At 32.7% G+C, this 19,696-nt stretch overlaps 1 protein-coding gene across 24 annotated transcripts in view; it reads left to right on the top strand.

Moving 5' to 3' along the window:
• Positions 1 to 19,696, top strand: part of OXR1 (oxidation resistance 1) — a 382,144-nt gene that overhangs the window by 307,680 nt on the left and 54,768 nt on the right. For 19 of the 24 annotated variants that reach the window (XM_005563911.5, XM_073999288.1, XM_073999296.1 and 16 more), the window contains 3 exons: positions 3,076 to 3,183; positions 4,170 to 4,283; positions 14,275 to 14,424. In XM_005563911.5, the coding sequence (XP_005563968.3) occupies positions 3,076 to 3,183; positions 4,170 to 4,283; positions 14,275 to 14,424 (372 nt within the window). The remainder of the gene's footprint in view (positions 1 to 3,075; positions 3,184 to 4,169; positions 4,284 to 14,274; positions 14,425 to 19,696) is intronic. The other 5 variants (XM_073999290.1, XM_045399253.2, XM_073999291.1 and 2 more) reach the window with 1 other exon arrangement.

The raw sequence follows: 19,696 nt of genomic DNA on the forward strand, positions 1-19,696 counted from the left end.
GGCTTTTCACATTTCTGATTACTCTGGGAAACTGGAGTGAGAAATCAGCTTTGGTGTATGGTATGCTGCTTATTTGATTGAATGTAAAGATTGTTTATTTAGATAATGTTAACGTGTTGTAAAGCACTTTTAACTGAGCTTGATTTTGTTACCTTGTGTTTTTCTAACATAACTGTATTAAGGAGAACAGCAATTTTAAACATTAATTTAGCATTTGTGTCATTATGAAACCGTCCAGTCTTGGTTTGAATCTTATTTTCTATACATCTTTAAAATTGAACAAATTATTAAAATTCTAAGTTATACTCTATTTTAATATACTATTAGTATATAGCGGACAGTTTGAGATTTTAAATAGTTTTAAAAAGTTAGGAATCAGATAATTTAGGATGAAGTAAAATTTACTAATACCAAGATAATCTCATAGCATATTTTAAACTCAAATTGCATGTGTTTGTACCTTCTCTGCATAATTAAGAAAATAAGTTCAAATAAGTTTTTTATAGGTAACCTTTAAAATTTCTTCTTTGTCTTTACAATTCTGCAGTGCTAATATGAAAAATTTAGATTTAAACATGTTTTTACCATGTTTATTGTGTTTCTTCAGTCTAAGAAATCATGTCACTCATAAATTCTAGAAAAATTCTTGGTAATTATCTTTGATTGCATTTTCTCCTCCTTTCTCTATTTTCTTTCTCCAGAACTCTAATTTATTATTGAAACTAATTGTACCACATTTTGCTATCATTATGCTTCACTGACTTTGCTATTATTTTGATTGTTTGTCTACTGTCTACTTTGCTGGGTGTTTGCCTCCTCTTAATTCCCAATGTGAGTGGTCCCTTGTTTCTTTTTGCTTTTCTATTGACATTCTATTACTTGGAGTGCTTAAAAACTTTAAAATCTATGTGGAGTGAGACCCAAACTTTTTTTCTATGCCTACCTTTCTAGTTGCTTGCATTTCCTACTATCACTTCATCTAAGCAAAATATGACAAACCTCTTACCAATTCTTCTTCCCCCATCCACAATTCCTGATTTTCTCATTTCCATTCCCTTTCAGTTTGTTATTTATTCAGGTTGCAGTCTTTAGAGTCAGCATCAGTTTGCTCACTCACATTTGCTTCCCTGACCTACTACTGCTGCTGTCACCACAACTCCATTCAATCTATGAATGTCTTCTTGAGTCTTAGTTGAAATTTTGTACCTTAATTTCTTTCTTTACATTTTTATTACTTTAAACCTTGTCTTTGTTTTTCTGCATCCATTCTCTTTCTTGTTCCATTAATTCTAGCTCTGATGCCAGTAATATAAGATGCCACTTGGGCTGTTTTGTTACCTTCATTGTCTCATTTAATAGAATCACGGTGAGAATAAAATGTGTGATTATTAATATGAAAGTACTTGGTAAACTTACAGATGTTACTGTAAAATATCATTTGTTTACAGAGACCTTTTATATATATTATCATATTATTTCAGTAACATAGGTTTTATATCAGTACATTGTGTAGATGGGGAAGTTTGCATAGAAGGATATAGGCAGAACTAGATTATTATTATATTAACCCAAATATTTGGCATAAATTTGGTTTTATAAAACCGTTAAGGAAAATATGTATATTATTATTTTACATACACAAACAAATGCACACACACCTGCTTTTCCTGACTTTTGAAGTCTTCTATAACCTAATTCTAAATGCCTTTTTTTTTTTTTTTTTTTGGAGACAGGGTCTTGCTTTGTCACCCAGGCTGGAGTGCAGTGGTGCTATCACAACTCACTGCAGCCTCCACTTTCCAGGCTTAAGTGATCCTCCCACCTCAGCTTCCTGAGTAGCTGGGACTACAGGCATGCACCACCACGCCCAACTAATTTTTGTATTTTTTGTCAAGATGGGATTTTGCCATGTTGTCCAAGCTGGTCTTGGACTCCTGGGCTTAAGCAATCCACCCACCTCGGCCTCCCAAAATGCTGGAATTACAGGCGTGGTCCACCATGTCTGACCTCTAAATGCCTCTTTATCCTTTTTAGAAACTTAACTCCATGTAATCACCTTCCTAAAACTTTGTGCTTCATGAATCTACTCTGGATGGTTTAGGAGGAAGAGGATAGTATCCCACAAATATATTATACTTTTCTGTCTCTTAACTATGTCAGGTCTGTTATCTTGACTTTGAAAGTTCGTTCCTTTCTCTCTGCTTTTCAAATTCCCAACCCTTCTTCAAGATCCAGCTTTAAATCATTTATCTTCTGTAGTCTTTTCTGGAAAATTTGGATTACATGATGCTTTTATTCATACTCAAAACTTCTATTGCATTCATTATTCCATTTTAAATTGTTCATCTTTTGCATAACCTTTTATTTCTCAGTTTCCAACTAGATTGTAAATTCCTTGTGCACTAAAACTACTTTTAGTTGCATTTAGTTGTGTTTTCTTCAGAGCTCTCTTAATGCCTTGTGTAATGGGGACTCTAAGTGGTTATATTATATTGACCAAATGACATTTTCTTTTAGGGTAATTGATAAAGTCTCATTATTTACAATTTCTATACATAGGACTATGGAAACATACGAATGATTCAGAACTAAATTGCTCAACTTTAGTTCAAATATTCTTCTAATTTATATGTGCAATAACAATATATGCATAAAGAGCATTAGAAGTAGCATTTTCAGTTTAATACAGGTGTACTTTGCTAAAATGAAATTAGTATATTACTAGAAGTTATAAATATTTTAGAAACTATTCAAAGGAATAGTATATTATTTTAAAATGTTTGTAAAATGAAAATAATTTGTTTTTGTTTTTTAAATTATGTTTTGTATTTTGAAATTACTTGAAGTAGAGACCTACATGTAAATGTATTGTGATGAAGCCTGTACTCTGTATTGTAATAGATTGAGAGCATTTGCTAACAAAACACAGTGTTTCTTGACAGTTATTTTCAAAGATGACAATATCGTTGTTAATCAAATGTAAGCTGGTCCCTAGATATATTAATGCTCATTAAATATTATAGTTTAGTTTTTCTGTTTTAAACATTGAAATAATTTATTTTCTCTTATAAACAGGTTGAATCAAGGGATTCTTTGAATAGCATAGCCCTGAAATTTGATACAACACCTAATGAACTTGTTCAATTAAATAAGTTATTCTCCCGAGCAGTTGTTACTGGACAGGTAGTATCTTTTTTTTTAATGTGCTGATGTTTAGAAACATTAAACAGAAAGGCAGAAAGTATACTTTGTACTATAGTTAATAATATAGAAGATTTGAGAATAATTTTATATGTGCTTTTAACAAATCATATTGGCGATATAAGAGAAAACTAACTGTTTTATGTCTGTATGAGTTTCTTTTTTAATACATATTGAAAATAATTGTAAATTTTTCTTTTTAAATATAAAGAGCTTTTAAAAATATTCAGAGCAATATATGCATATGATCAAAAATTACTTTATCAAAGTAAGGCATCCCTCCATCTCAAATTTGCAATTTCTTTTCCAAAAGCAATGAGTTGCCAGTTTGCATTTCTTTCAGGAACGGTCTAGCCTGCTTTTATTGTTGTTGTTGTGTTTTAATTTAACTTTGATTCTTGGAAAGTGTTCTGTTTAATCATAGTTCTAGTTCAGACTTTTTCACACGTGCATAGTATTGCATTGTATTGATATATCATACTTGTTTAGTTAGTCACAATAAGCATTACACTATTTCTAATTTCTGCTCTTTTGCTAAGGTCAATACCGCTGTAGTAAACATGCGTATACATATCTGTTTTTCTTTATGTGCAGGTATTTCTGTAGGGTGAATTTTTAGAAGTAAAGTTACTATATCAGAGGATATGTGCACTTTAAATTTTGCTCACTATTGCCAAATTGTCCTTTAGGATTAATACCTCTATAGTATATTAAAATTAATGTTTCCCCACCCTGTTACCGCCATACATATTATCAAATGTGTCTAAATTGATTTTAAATGTTCTTTTTTAAAAAATGTTTTTATATTTTTATAATTTGAAAATTTTTATGTTTTTCTATTTAATTGGTAATTGTTAGTAGTGCTTGCTTATAGAACAAGGTCATTGTTAATAGTGCTTGCTTATAGAACACCATCTATTATTAACACTTCAGTTTAACTAAATCTTTGTGTGAATGTTTTCTTACAGGTTCTATATGTTCCTGATCCTGAATATGTCTCCAGTGTTGAGAGCTCTCCATCTCTAAGCCCCATAAGTCCTCTGTCACCAACATCATCTGAGGCTGAATTTGATAAGACCACTGTAAGTATCTCTGATTTGCAAAGATGGCTATGAAGAAATCTCACCATGTCTACACTGACTGTCTTGTTTTTTTCTTTCCACTTTGACTATGGTTAGAATGAAATATTTACTTTTTATTTTCTTGCCTAAGTTTGTAAATTCCAGCTTTAAAAAATGACATTCTTACGAAACCATATAGCTTAAATTGGCTTACCTTTGTAAGTGGTGGTGGTGGGCCAAAAATATTCATCAACTCTTATTTTTTAAAGAACATATATAATTTAACTTACAAAGGAATCTTACCCAACAAACATGACATTATCACAGTAGAGGAAGTTCATGTTCAATTTGATGTTTATTTCATTTATAAATAAATGAGTATATAGTACTTAGAACTCTTAAGTGAGTTTAATTTTGACACAACTGCCTTTTAAAAAATAATTTATCATCTTAGTCATCCAAGATTTAACATAGTAGATTAATTTATCTAGCATTTCTAAAGAATGAGTGTTCTAATAACTTAAATTTTACAAATGAATTTCAGGGAACTAAACCTCATTTAATAATTTTGATTAAAATCTTCTGAAAGGAATTATATATTTATTTGCCTTTCTGCATAAATTAACTGTTAATGCTAATCATAATTTTCTGTTTTCATAACAGCTATTGTTTACATGTAAAAGGCTATTTCTTCATTAAATGGCCAGATTGCTGTGGGAGATTCTTCTGTGTTGTTCTCTTGACTTTAGGAGATAGCCTTTTCTTTGTCTCAATTTGCACTCAAAGCTTAAGATACCAGATGGCAAGCAAACTAGTAACAAAACAAATTATTAATGTTAATTTGCCTATAATTGTTTATTTCTAAGCTCTAGTATACCACTTTTTTCATGGAATAAATTGCATGGTATTATTAGTAACTATTTTTATCCTTGCCCAGGAACTTTTTTCTGCCTCTGTATGTGTGCGTGTGTGCGTGTGTGTGTGTATGTGTGTGTGTGTGTGTGTGTGAGAGAGAGAGAGAGAAAGAGAGAGAGAGAAATGAGGTATTTTTCATTTATTTGTTGGATATCTTACTTATATAATTATGGCAATACTATGCTTTAGAATGCAGTCACATGAAAGGAATATATTACATTTGTTGTCATCATTGATAAGAATAGAAGTCAGGTTTTAATGGTAGGTATTACTTACCAAATGACACAGTACCTTTTTGAACATAGCCATGCCATTTTCCCATGGGACTTACAAAGAGATGTCCTCAAAAGGGGCAGTGGCAAAGTAACTATGTAGCCTTAGGTTGATTTAGCCTGTGTTTCAAACCCTAAAGCAGAATTATGAAAATCTAAGCTGTAGCATCATGCCTGACTAGAAACCTGTGGGGTCTCTTCCAGTTCCTCAGCTTTAACCTAAATCTGCCTGTCTAGTGGCTTTCTTGGAAAGTATAAGATCAAAGAAAACAAAATGTTAAAAGTTAAGGGAGCAACAAGGCCAGGCGTCAACCTGTGTGAAAATGTGCCCCTTCTTACTTTTGCCATTTGACTGAAAGAGATAGAGAGGATAAAGTTATGTGAATGATCTTTTAATCCTCAGTGACTTAGCTACTGTCAAAGATGGACCAAAAAACTTCCTCTAATGTGGCCAGTGATATGAGTACATTCTTTGTCCCTGGGATAGATGAAAAAAAAAAGGTAAGAGATTCCTTAAAGAACTAAAAGTACATCTACCATTTGATCCAGCAATCTCACTACTAGGTGTCTACCCCGAGGGTAAGAAGTCATTATATGAAAAAGATATTTGCACATGCATATACAGCAGCATAATTTGCAATTGCAAAAATATGGAACCACCCCAAATGCGCATCAATCAACAAGTAGATAAAGAAAATGTGGTGTTTATATACCGTGGAATACTACTCAGTCATAAAAAGGAATGAAAGAATGGCATTTGTAGCAAGCTAGATGGAATTGGAGACTATTATTCTAAGTGAAGTAACTCAGGAATGGAAAACTGAACGTTGTATGTTCTCACTCATAAGTGGGAGCTAAGCTGTGAGGATACAAAGGCATAAGAATGATACAGTGACTTTGGGGACTCAAGGAAAAGGGTGGGAGCAGGGTGAGAAACAAAGGATTACACATTGGGTACAGTGTACACTGCTTAGGTGATGGGTGCACCAAAATCTCAGAAATCACCACTAAAGAACTTATTCTTGTAACCAAACACCACCTGCTCCCTGAAAACATATTGAAATAGAAAATAATTTTTTTTAAAAAAAGAGGTAAGAGAAGAGTGTGCGAACTTCCCTTTACACGGAATGATACTCTTTACCTACCATCAAAGAGATTATGGGCAATAGTTAGAAATAATTCTTACAACAGTGATTGTGTAAATTTTAGTTGTATTTTTTTTTAACCTAGAATTATATTCGTTACCAGACTCCAAGATAATATTTCTATGATTTTCTGCTTATCTCAAGTGCCTACATTTCTATATTCTAATTATTGGGTTTTATGTCTCCCATGCTGTATAAATCCATTAGAAGTAAGGATATTATGTTTTATTAGATATAGTTTATATTTTCATTACATTAATTAAAATAATGTCTATTAGTATTGTTATTATTTGTTTTTCCCAGAGATTGTCAGTTTATATTTCCAACAACTACTGATAAATTTTTTGAATGTCCAGCTTAGTAGTGGTTTACTATGAGGCTAAAAATATGTTCCTGGCTTTGTCAGCTTAAAGACTTTCATTGGTTTTTGAATAACTCATTTTCACTTAAAAAATTGCATTTTGAGAATTTTCATGGTAAAACAAATTTTTTTTGTTTATTTTTCACTTTTTTTGTTCACATATGGAGGAAGAAACAAGGAGATAGAACCAAAATAATGGTAAAAATCATAAAAATAACTAAAATTTAGTATTGCAACAGGTATAATTCTAAACACTTTAAAAGTATTATCATTTATTCCTTACCTCAGATTTATGAGGTAGGCACTTGGCCTGGGTTTCTGTGTTTGTCCCTCCAGACTTACTCTGTATTCTCTAGTGTCCTTTGGGCAGTAGACTGCATCAATGGACTCTGTTGCCTTTTTGCTTCTGTTGGTGTTGGTCTTTCTGGAGCAGTTGCAGAAGATAAGAGGGAAGGAAAGAGAGAATAAGATGGGGACATATTTATTCTCCTAGCTCCTGCCCTATAAGGTTATTCCAGAGTGACCACATTCTTCAGCATCTCATCTTATCTTTTGTCATCCCTTTCCACAGAGCCATCTCTAAATTTAGGCATCTGTTTCTCCCCCTTGCCTCTTTAGGGATAGAGGAGTCTTCCGTTATTATTCACCCTGGGTTTTTGTACACTATATGCACCTTTGTAAATAGTTCCATAATTAAATCCTCTTAAAATTACTCAGTTTCTACCAGGCATGGTGGCTTACTCCAGTAATCCCAGCATTTCAGGAGGCTGAGGCAGGCAGATCACTTGAGGTCAGGAGTTCAAGATTAGCCCGGCCACATGGTGAAACCCCATCTTTACTAAAATTACACAAATTAGCCGGGCCTGGTGGCAGGCACTTGTAATTCCAGCTACTCAGGAGGCTGAGGTGGGAGAATCACATGAACCCAGGAGTCGGGGATTGCAGTGAGCTGCGCCACTGCCTTTCAGGCTGGGCTACAGAGTGAAGACTCTGTCTCAAAAAAAAAAAAAAAAAGCTCAGTTTGATGTGCCATCTGTTTTTTTCTAGTACCTGACCAATAAGTATTGTATCCATTTTATAGAGGAGGAAACAGAGGAAGAGAAGTTAACTATTTTGCGTTTAAGGTCACTCAGCTAGTAGCTAAGCTAGGATTCTAACTCAGACAGACTTGGTTCGGAGCCCATATTTTTTTATTACTACTTTATAGCTGGAAAATGATAACTCGGAAACACTACTCTTGCCCAATAAATAACTGGACCCAAAGAGTTAAGTAACATTTAATCATTATAAAAGTCGGTATAGTAATAGCTACCACTTTGCGCTATCATCTTCCTAAGATTCTTTAAATCTCTCATTTTTTGAATAAATATAGAAACCTGCTTTTGTTTTGTACGCCTTTGTTTTTTCTCTTTTGTACCTTAAGTTCACCCATTATGATAATGCCATTTTAGGCTAAAACTGTTAATGTGTTATATTCAGGATGAAGTTCAGCAGAAGAATGTTTTAAGTAATACAGAAAATTGAAATAATTTTAAAGTACTTATGTTTATATTAATATACTCTATTGAAGGATGGGATATGCAGGTAGTCATATTCTCTTTAAGATAAAGCACTTCACGTAGAATACTCCAATCAATCTAAAATATAAAAATAGAATATCAATAACAATTGAATTGGATACACATGGTGTATAAGACAATATAATTTTGAAAAAAAATACTATTAAGAGATTCTGGGGAAGGCCTAGGAAGTCCTAAAGGAGGAAAGAGGAAAAAGTATAAAATAGCAATAGAATGTAGGCATATTAAATCTTCCTTTTTAAGGATAGGCTGTGATTATACTGCTACAGTGGCTATTTTTTTTTTACTTAAAGAGTGCTTACTATGTATTTACTCTGTTCATTTCAGAATTTTAATTAATCTTTAACACTTTAATAACATTTTAATTACTTTATACCTTTAATTAATCTTTGACCCCATGAGGTAGGTACAATATTCATGATCTGTATTTTAAAAAATGAGGAAAGTAAGGCATAGAGAGAAGAATGATGGTTAATAAGTGGTAGAACTAAGATTGAAAACCTGGCAGTCGAGGTCTAGATTCTGTGTTGTGTTCTTAACTACTTTTTATACTGCCTAAGTAATAAAATGATGACTACTAGCAAGTGCAGGTACTCTATAACTGAGACATATGATCTAAAATTAAATATATGTGTCACAATTTGTAGGAACTAGGAAGTTGGTAGTAAAGAACTGTGTGGAAGTAATGAATGAAATTTTTGCTTGGCCAAAGCAAAAATAAAAATGTAGAAGATGTAGAAATGTTTAATTACCTATATTAGTTTCCTAGTATTATCATAACAAAGGGTGACAAACTAGGTGGGTTACAACCAAAGAAATTTACTACCATACAGTTCTGGAGGCTGGAAGTCTGAATTCAGACTATTGGTACGACCATGCTCCGTTTGAAACTTGTAGAGGAGAATCATTTCTTGCTTCTTCTAGCTGGTGTTTGCCAAGTGTCATTGACATTCCTTATCTTGTAAATATGTCACCACTTTCTGCCTTGCTTATGACAAGTGGCCATCTACTTCCTGTGGGTATGTCTTCACATGGTGGTCTCCTCTTTATAGAAAGAAAGCAGTCAGATTAAGGGCCCACCCTACTCATGTATGACCTTAGCTTAAATTAATAATTACATCTGAAAAATCCTATTTCCAAATAAGGTCACATTCTGAGATATTGGAGGTTAGGGCTTTAGCATTATCATTTTGGGGGAGACAGTCAACCCATAACATTGCCTCATAAGATTATAATTATGTAGAATTTATATTATGGAGTTTTATATATATTATAGAATTTTATATTTTTGTCTTTGAAGAAAAGGAAATTCAGAAGACTTTCTAAATCTAGTCAAGTAAGATTTTTTTAGAGATGTTTAGTTAATTTTCTTCACTTAAGATATGTCGAAGAGTGAAGTTAATTTCTCATAGGGCTTTGGGAAGCTTGTAAATATTTGTAAAATATTGTGAAAACTTTTTAAAAAACTTCTCTTTTTTAATCATGATAGACACATAATTAATTGGCATCTTGAACTGGTATGCCTGTATACTTGAAAATAGACATTAATTACAAGTAATAGACATGCAAGAAATTAAAATAATTTTAGGAATATCAAAGTAGTTTGAAAAGGTTGAATATTGCCTGTGCTTCAGGAATTGCTCTCACATATGACATCCTTTAACAATTCACAAACATAACCTCTCTTTTCTGTCTCTCTGTGCATATATAGAATATATATATTTTTTTTTAACTTAAAAGCACTAATATCTATCACGTACAGTATATGTTATATATAAAACAGGTTTTAAATCTTTTATAGAATATATAAATTGTAATTTTTTCCTAAATTGTGATTTTAACTTTAATGCTTTTAGACTTAAATTTTAATATAAATATATCCAACTTATGTGATATATAACTTATATTAAAGGTAAGCTTATATATTATAAAACTATAAATATAAATACCACACAAATGTGTAAATAACACATAAATCATACATACTATGTTCATATTATTACATATAATTTAGCTTTGATGCTTTTAAACCTATTTTAAATAACAATTTAGTAAGGAATTGTTTTTTAAAATGTACTTTTTAATAGATTATGCTGTAATTATACCTCAGTCTTATATTCTTAGAACAAAATTTTATGGTTAGTATCTCAAAAATTAAACTTTATAACAGGACTTAGTGTTCGCGAAGGTTTTAGGAAACAAATATTTTATATAGAAGAAATTCCTATATTTTTAACATCACAAGAAATGGGTAAATTACTGGATGAGAGTTTTGGTTTTTTTTCCTAGATTCCAGATGTGGGAGCATTATTTCCATAATTAGAATTAAAAATTGATCCTGATATTTTAATTTTGTTTTTTTATTCTGTGTTTGATTTTAAACATTCTTAAGTCCTTGGTCCCAGGAAGTAGAGATGATTAAACATAATTTATAGACACTAAATGGCAATCATCATATATATCGAATTGAAAGAAAAATACAGTATATACTGGTTTAAAAATAAATGTTTTCTTTAAAGGATATATCGTAGATATGTTGCGTGAAGTAAATACAAGTGCTGGTATTTCTGTGCCTGTATGGTTTTTCCTCCTCAATCTTTCTGTGCCCTACCTATGTGTTACTAGAGAACATTTCTACAAATTTTCAATCACAAAAAAACAAAAATACAATAAAGCCAAGACAGGAAGGGAAGAGGACAGTTTGGAGTTGCTAATTCATTTATGGTGATGGTTTATAATGACATACAAATCATATTGTATAATATATTATACCAAAAAAGATGACTCTAGGTGATGATTAAGCTTTTTATAAATCATTAGCCCTAACAATCCTTTGCTTTTTTACATTTGAATATTTGGGGCAGTAATGAGGCTAGATATAGATGTTTACATTTCTGTATTTTTAAGGACCTTCTCTGGTGGCTAAAACAAAATTATACAGAGAAGCATCAGCAAGCCCTCAAATGAGCTACAAAACCAATACAGTAATCACAGTTTAAAAATAGCAGTCAAAACCATCTACATAGGGATACTAGTACTTTGAATAGTGTCCATTTATGTAAGTTACAGCAAGGTCTGGTAATTCCTCTGAACAACTTTGATCTTTTTTTAAAGTAATCTCCTTTTTTGTGCTTTGCTTTAAGCATTTGCTAATCTCATATTCTTTTTAAAAGGATTACATTGACAAATTGGTATTGCTATAGATACTGAGTTCAGACTTTGATGTAACCTCAGAGATCATATATTGTTCAAAAAGGCCCATCTTCATTTAAGGAAAGCATTTGACAATGTTCATATATAGAGAGTGTATATATATGAATATATGTATGAATATGTGTAGGCATGTATATATATGTATGTGTATATGTATACATATACATATTTATATCTGTGTGTGACTAATGTAGTTACATTCTATATAATAATATTATTAACTCAATTTTGGGGGAATTGAGGAATCAAAGTTTGTTGATAGCTTTTTGTCAATTTGCAGGGGACGCTCTTATAGCTCTGCATCAGCTATTTTTTTCTTAGCACATTTTTGAATTGTTTAGTAGAAGATTTGAAAAGGAAGCAATATAGTATTGCAGTTAAGCTCCCTGGTTTTTGTTGATAACATAGTTTTGCATCTTAGCTCCTTACTCATTTGGCAAGTTATCAAACTTGGCAAAACTTAAGTTTCCTTAAAAATTAAGGTCATAGTATACTTCATATGAGTGATTGAAATATTAAATGAAATAGTCCGTATAACACTTAGAAATAACAAGTATTCATAAATATCATTGAGATTATTATTAATATCACTTATTTGTCTGTGTTAACTGAATTTATATATGGTATAAAACTTAGATATAATAACTGCCAAAAACAACAAGAAGAATACAAAGTTATTAATTTGTATTTTAAAATGAAAAGATTGAGGAAATTTTTGTTAATAGATATTAATGATTGAACAGTGTCATGAAAGTTAAAATCTTATTCCATTTCAGGTTTTTAAAACAGTGGAATTGTAGTATATCAAATATAGTTGTTTTGCAGTATTTTGCACTTGTCTGTCCTTTCGTGAACAAACACTTGTTGAATATCTCCCCCAGTGCTTGGGGTTTAGCCCTACGTTTTAGGTGGGATATATGAAAGGAGGTGTAAAAATTCTGTCCTCATATGGATTGAAGGAATTCAATCCATGTATTAGGGGAGAAAAAGTTATGTTCAGGTTTGATAGCTCCTTTCAGATATCTCAGTTTATGATATTGAAGAGAAGGCAGTATTGTTTATTATTTCTAAATGCCAAATCAGAGCTATTAGGTAGAAGTTACAAAGTGACAGATTTTAACTCAAAGCTCAGAAGAACCTTGCTTCTATGAAAACTTCTATAAGGCAGTGTGGATTTATTCATAAGGTATGAAAGCCTTTGGAAGTATTTAAAACACATCTGTCTAGCTTTCCTACAGTGTACAGAATATTAAACTTTGGGGGGAATTGTGGGGAGTAGTATTTAAAGGACCTGTGAACTTGGATGTAAAAAATTTTAAGTGAACTCTAACATTTTAAAAAATTAGAGAATATAATATAAGCAGTACACCTGTGACTTTGTCCTCAGTAGAACTTACAGATATTTTCAGATCACCTTAGAATTGTTACAGAGAACACAAAATGTTGCTCATGGCCATTATATCACAATTTGCATTCAAACTTGTAATTATCAGAGTCCAGAGTCACCACTAAATCTTATGTTATTTAATATATTAATAAAGAAATATATATATATCGCCGGGCACGGTGACTCATGCCTGTAATCCCAGCACTTTGGGAGGCCAAGGTGGGCCGATCATGAGGTCAGAAGATTGAGACCATCCTGGCTAACACGGTGAAACCCCGTCTCTACTAAAAATACAAAAAATTAGCTGGGCGTGGTGGCGGGTGCCTGTAGTCCCAGCTCCTTGGGAGGCTGAGGCAGGAGAATGGCGTGAACCCGGGAGATGGAGCTTGCAGTGAGCCGAGATCGTGCCGCTGCACTCCAGCCTGGGTGACTATACTCTAGTTTGTTTTTTAAAAATGTTTTGATACTGTGTTGTTTCAGTTTAATTGTTCTTCCTTATAATTCTATATTTTATTTTGACCATTCCAAAACATTCTGAGAAGCTGGTTCATAGGCTTCACTGTAAGTATGGTCAGTAGTACCAAAAAAGTTAAGAAACTTGTGATCTAGTGGAATGGGATTTATCAACTGTAGCTTGAGATTTGAAAGGCTATTCCAGTGAATGGGTTCTGCTGTATACTTAGGTACTAAGGCAAGCTTTCCACCTTTTTCCTGCTCCCAGCACCTGATGGATATTACATTACATGGTCTTACCAGAGTCAGTGGTTTAATTCAGAAGCATCTGAGTGTGTGTGCACATGTGTGTATGTGTTGGGTGTTGGTACAAGAGATGTAGTGTTCAGTGTTCTTCAGATGATTTTATTTTTTAAATGTATAGATAGATATGTGTATCTCCCTATTAAAAATCACTTCAAATGTAAGTTTAACCTGTGTTTGTGATCTTTGTTGAATATGAAAACAGTGCCACTTTTTTCCTATAATTTGTATGTGAGAATATTTCGGGCTGACTTCCAGAATGTGATGAAATGAAACAGCACTTATTGGGGAAAGCTATTCATTTGACTTTTTAATAGTGTGCTCATTTTTATTTTGTTTTCTGCTTTTTTTTCTTTTCTTTTCTTTTTTTTTTTTTTTAAAAGAATCCTGATGTCCATCCAAAAGAAACAACTCCCTCATCTACTTTCACTGGTATTCGACCTGCACGAGTTGTGTCTTCAACTTCTGAGGAGGAGGAAGCATTTACTGAGAAATTTCTTAAAATTAATTGCAAATATATTACCAGTGGCAAGGTAAAGAATGACACTTTAGAGAAGACCTTTAATCATGCTTTCGTTATTACTAACATATAATAGTTTGGCATTTACGTTTTAAGTCATCAGTGTCAGCAAATGCTTGAATATTGTAAAAAGGTGCTGGTGATACTATTATTTTGGGTTAGTATGGATGTTGCTTGTAACTTAGAGTCTGATGATCTGTAGTAATTGTTAAAGGTAATGGGATATAAATAAATTCACTAAGGCACAGCTAAGTTGCTGTTGGTAGGATATTTCAGAAGTGTGAATAAAAAAGACTGCTGCCGGGTACTGTGTGGAGTGTGAACTTCTGCATCACTAGTATAGCACACAAATAGAAAGATATCTAGTATTTATTAAGTACCTTGCCAGAAACTATTTGAGGAGTCTTAATTATTTTATCAATTCAAAACAGTCCTGTGAAATAGACAGTCATATTTCTTTTCTACAGGAAAAAACAAAACAGGAAAGGTTAATAGGTCCAAGATCTCTCTGTAATGGCCAGAATTCAAACCTAGTCATAATCTTTTTTTTTTTTCTTTTTTTTTTTTTTTTCTTTTTTTGAGACGAAGTTTCGCTCTTATTGCCCAGGCTGGAGCGCAGTGGCGTGATCTCGGCTCACTGCCACCTCCGCCTCCTGGGTTCAAGCAATTCTCCTGCCTCAGCCTCCTGAGTAGCTGAGATTATAAGCACCCACCACCACATCCAGCTAATTTTTTATGTTTTTAGTAGAGACAGGGTTTCACCATGTTGGCCAAGCTGGTCTCAAACTCCTAACCTCAGATGATCCACTCGTTTTCAGCCTCCCAAAGTGCTGGGATTACAGGTGTGAGCCATCGCGCCCAGCCCAGAATCTATTTTATCTACTTCACTTTGTTGCTTTTCTAAACAAAAACTTCTAATCTGAAAAGAGAATATAGTAAAGTAATAGAGTTGGAAAATAAACTCCAGGTTTTGCTCAAAAAATGTCTATTACATGATAGTATCTTTAGAAGTCACACATGAGAACTGTGTCTTTATAGTCATAATTCATAAATTTATGAGTATTTGAAACACATAATGAGCATTTAGTGGTATGCATTTCGCCCTAAATATTGTTTTAAATGTTGTGTTTTCATTTTCTTTAAAGTATTTTCTCTTGATTTCTTCTTTGACCCATTTGAGAGTGTTTTATTTTTCTAGATAACTTTCTTTTACTAATTTCTAATTTGATTCTGTGTGATCAGAGAATATACTACTATTTGAAGGCTTAAATTATTAAGACCTGTTTTATGGTCTAGAATATCATATATTTTAATAAATGTAATGTGTGCACTTTAAAAGAATGTGTTGTTGTTGGATGGAATATTCCACAAATGTCAATCAAATAAAATTGAGTGATAGTGTCCTGTATTTCTGGATTTTCTGTATATCAGTTATTGATAGAAGAATTTTGAACTATCTCACTGTTATTGTGGATTTATCTGTTTTTGCCTTTCAGTTCTATCAGTTTTTTTTTTTTTTAATGTATTTTGAAACTGTTACTAGGCTTAAAAATGTTTAGGATTCTTGTGTTGTCTTGATTAATTGACTTGATTGTCATTATGAAAGACATTCTTTATTCTTGGTAATACTCTTTGCAATGAAATCTACTTTGATGTTTACTAATATAGTCACTTTAGCTTCCTTTTGATAAGTGTTAACATGGTTTATCTTTTTCCATTCTTTTATCCATAGCCTGTGACTTTAGAAAGTGAGTTTCCTGTAGTTAGCATGTAGTTAGATCTCACTTCTTTAGATAATCTTTCCCTTTTCATTTAGCGTGATTATCTATATGGTTAGGTTTAACTCTACCATCTTGCTATTAGTTTTTTGTTTGTTCTGTCTTTCTGCTTTCTGTCACATTGAGTTTTTAAAAATAGTTTTATGTTATCTCCTTTGTTGACTTATTAGCTGTAACACTGTCCTATTAGTGGCTGTTTAGAGTTTATAATATATATCTTTAATATGTTACTTTCTCACTTTAAGTAGCATTATAGCGTATATGCCACTTTTCATGTAGTACACACACCTTATAACAGTATACTTTTATTTCCCCCTTCAAGCCTCTGTGTTCTTATTGTAACCCCTCTTATTTCTACATGTTATAAACACCACAATACATTGTTATTATTTTTGCTTTAAAAGTTAATTTAAAATAATTTTTAAAATAAGGGTAAAGTCTATTATATTTATCCACTTATTCCTTACGCTTGTCAGTCCTTTTTGTAGATGCAGATTTCCATTTGTATCATTTTTCCTTTTATTTAAGGACTTCTAAATTTCTTATGGTGTAGGTCACCTAGTGATAAATTCTTTCAGTGTTTATTTGCCTTGAGAAAGTCTATATTTTTCCATCTTTTATTAAATGTTACTATCATGTTTATGTATATTTTCTTTTCTTTCTTTCTTTTTTTTTTTTTTTTTTCCCGAGACAGAGTCTCACTCTGTTGCCCAGGCTGGAGTGCAGTGGCCCGATCTCAGCTCACTGCAACATCCACCTCCCGGGTTCAAGCAGTTCTCCTGCCTCAGCCTCCTAAGTAGCTAGGACTACAGGTGTGCACCACCACGTCTGGCTAATTTTTGTATTTTTTTAGTAGAGAGGGGGTTTCACCATGTTGGCCAGGCTGGTCTCGAACTCCTGACCTCATGATCCACCTACCTCAGCCTCCCAAAGTGCTAGGATTACAAGCGTGAGCCACCGCGCGTAGCATGTTTATGTGTATTTTCAAAATTATATGTGTGTTTATAAAAAAGGACCCCTAACTTCTAAATTTTATGCCATTTTATCTTTTTTTGGTCCATTGAATTTTTTTAAATTAATATACTTTCATTTTTAGAGCAATTTTGAGTGGACGGAAGAATTGAGCAGAAGCTAGAATTTGTATTTACACTCTCCGCCTTTCCCCAGTTTCCCTTATTAACATCTTGCTCTTGTGTGCTATATGTGTTTCAATCAATGAACCAATATTCAGGCACCAAGGAAAGCCCATAAGATTCTCTCATGTTGTATATTCTATGGGCTATAACAAATGTATAATGACATTTATCTATCATTACGGTATTACCAGATTAGTTTCATTGGGCTAAAAATCCTCTATGTACCACTTATTCATCCCTCTTTCCCTGTCTTTCCCTGAACTCCTGGTAATTAATGATCTTCTTACTGTCTCTATAGTTTTGCCTTTTTTTAGAGTGTCATATAGTTGGAATCATAGAGTATGACTGAATGAATTCATCTTGGCTTCTTTCACTTAGCAGTGTGTGTTTGAGGTTCTTCCATGTCTTTTGCAGCTTGACAGCTTAATTCTTTTTGCTATTACTACTGAATATTCCACTGAGTGGATGTACTGTAGTTTCTCCATTCCCCTATTAAAGGACATCTTGATTACTCTTAAGTTTTGGCACATGTAAATAAAACTACTCTGAACATTCATGTGCAGGTTTTGTGTGGTAAGTTTTCATCTCAGGTAAAATATCAAGGATCATGATTGCTAGATGGTATGGTAAGACCATTGTTAGCTTAGTAAGAAACTGATGAACTCTCCTCCAAAGGACCTGTGCTATTTTGTATCCAGTAAGCAATGGGAATCCCTGTTCCACAGCCTCACCAACATTTGATGTTTTCAGTGTTTTAGACTTCAGCCATTCTATTAGATCTGTAGTAGTAGTATCTCACTGTGTTAATTATAAATTCTCTAATGGCATATAATAGAGCATCTTCTTATATGCTTATTTTCTACCCAGATATCTTCTTCATTTTCGAAAGATATTTTCACTAGACAGAATTTTCAGTTGATGAGGTTTTATTTCTTTTCAGAACTTTAAAAATTTACTCCACTGTTTTCTGGCTCGCGTTTTTCTAAAGTGAAGTCTTGCATTATTTTTATGTTTGGTGTTCTGTTAAAAAATGTGTCTATCTTTGGTTGCACTTAAAATGTTCTATTTGTCACTGATTTTGAGCAATTTTATTAGGATGTGCCTTGGTATATTTTTTGTATTTGTTTTGCTGAGGATTCCTTTAGCTTTGTTCTGTAGGTTTATAGTTCATGCCAAATTTGGAAAATGGCCAGATTTCTTCAAATATTTTTTGTCTCCCATCCTCTCTTTCCTCTTCTTTGTGAACTCCAATTCTGCATATTTTAGGCTGCTTGACATTGGGTCTCACAGCTCCCTCATACTCCATTCATTTTTTTCCTCTGTTTTCATTTTGGATAATTTTAATTGCTTATTTTTAAATTCACCAGTATTTTTTCTGCCATGGCTAATCTACTCTTAATCCTATCCAGCATATTTCATCTCACACATTGTAGTTTTTCTCCCTGTAAGTTCATACTGGGTCTCTTGTATTTTCCATATCCATACTGTGTATAATCTTCTATATTGTTGAATATGGTTATAATAATTGTTTTAATGTCTTTTTTTGTACCAGTTCTTCCATCTCTGTTACTTCTGTATCTGTTTGCTTTTATTGATTTTTCTCTTTAATGTGGTTCATTTTTTTCTGTTTATTTACATGCCTGGTAATTTTTGATTGGCTACCAGACATCATGAATTTTATGTAATTGGATACTGAATATTTTTGTATTCCTATATATATTTTGTACTTTTTATCTGTGGCACCGTTATTTCTTGATCCTATTGTGGCTTTTTTTTCTTTGATGATCACTTGGTAATGGCTTGTTCATAAGTTTTGTTAAGACGATAACAGCCTTTAGTCTGTAGCTAATTTTTCTCCTTACTAAGACAATACACTTGTAAGTGTTCTGAGGCTTTGTAAATACAAGATTTTTTTGCTTTAATGTTTAGTGAGAACACGAACTATTCTTACTGTGGGGACACTGAGTATCGTTTCTTCTGCTCTTTTTAAGTACTCTCCTCTTATCCTTGGATAGCTGCTATACATGTAGGTGGTAATCAGTACTCAGTTCAAAGCTGGAAGGGAACCCTTTGTAGACCTCTAAAGCTTTCTCACTGGACAGTGCTCATTTCTGGGTTGGTTTGTTGTTTTGCTTGTTTTTTCTCTGCCTGTGGACTGGAAACTTTCTCCACTCAGTATGCTTGGGTAATCAAAGAGCTGATCTTACATGTTTCTCCTTATTCAGGTATCGTTGCCTAGCATTCCAGTGTCTGAAAACAATTATGTCACGTATTTTGTGTAAGTGGTGTGTGTGTGTGTGTGTGTGTGTGTGTGTGTTGTAGTTTTAGGCAGCATTAGTTCTTGGCTAGAAGCAGAAGTTCATTTGATATC

This window comes from Macaca fascicularis, chromosome 8, assembly GCF_037993035.2.
Source record: "Macaca fascicularis isolate 582-1 chromosome 8, T2T-MFA8v1.1".
NCBI lineage: Eukaryota > Metazoa > Chordata > Mammalia > Primates > Cercopithecidae > Macaca > Macaca fascicularis.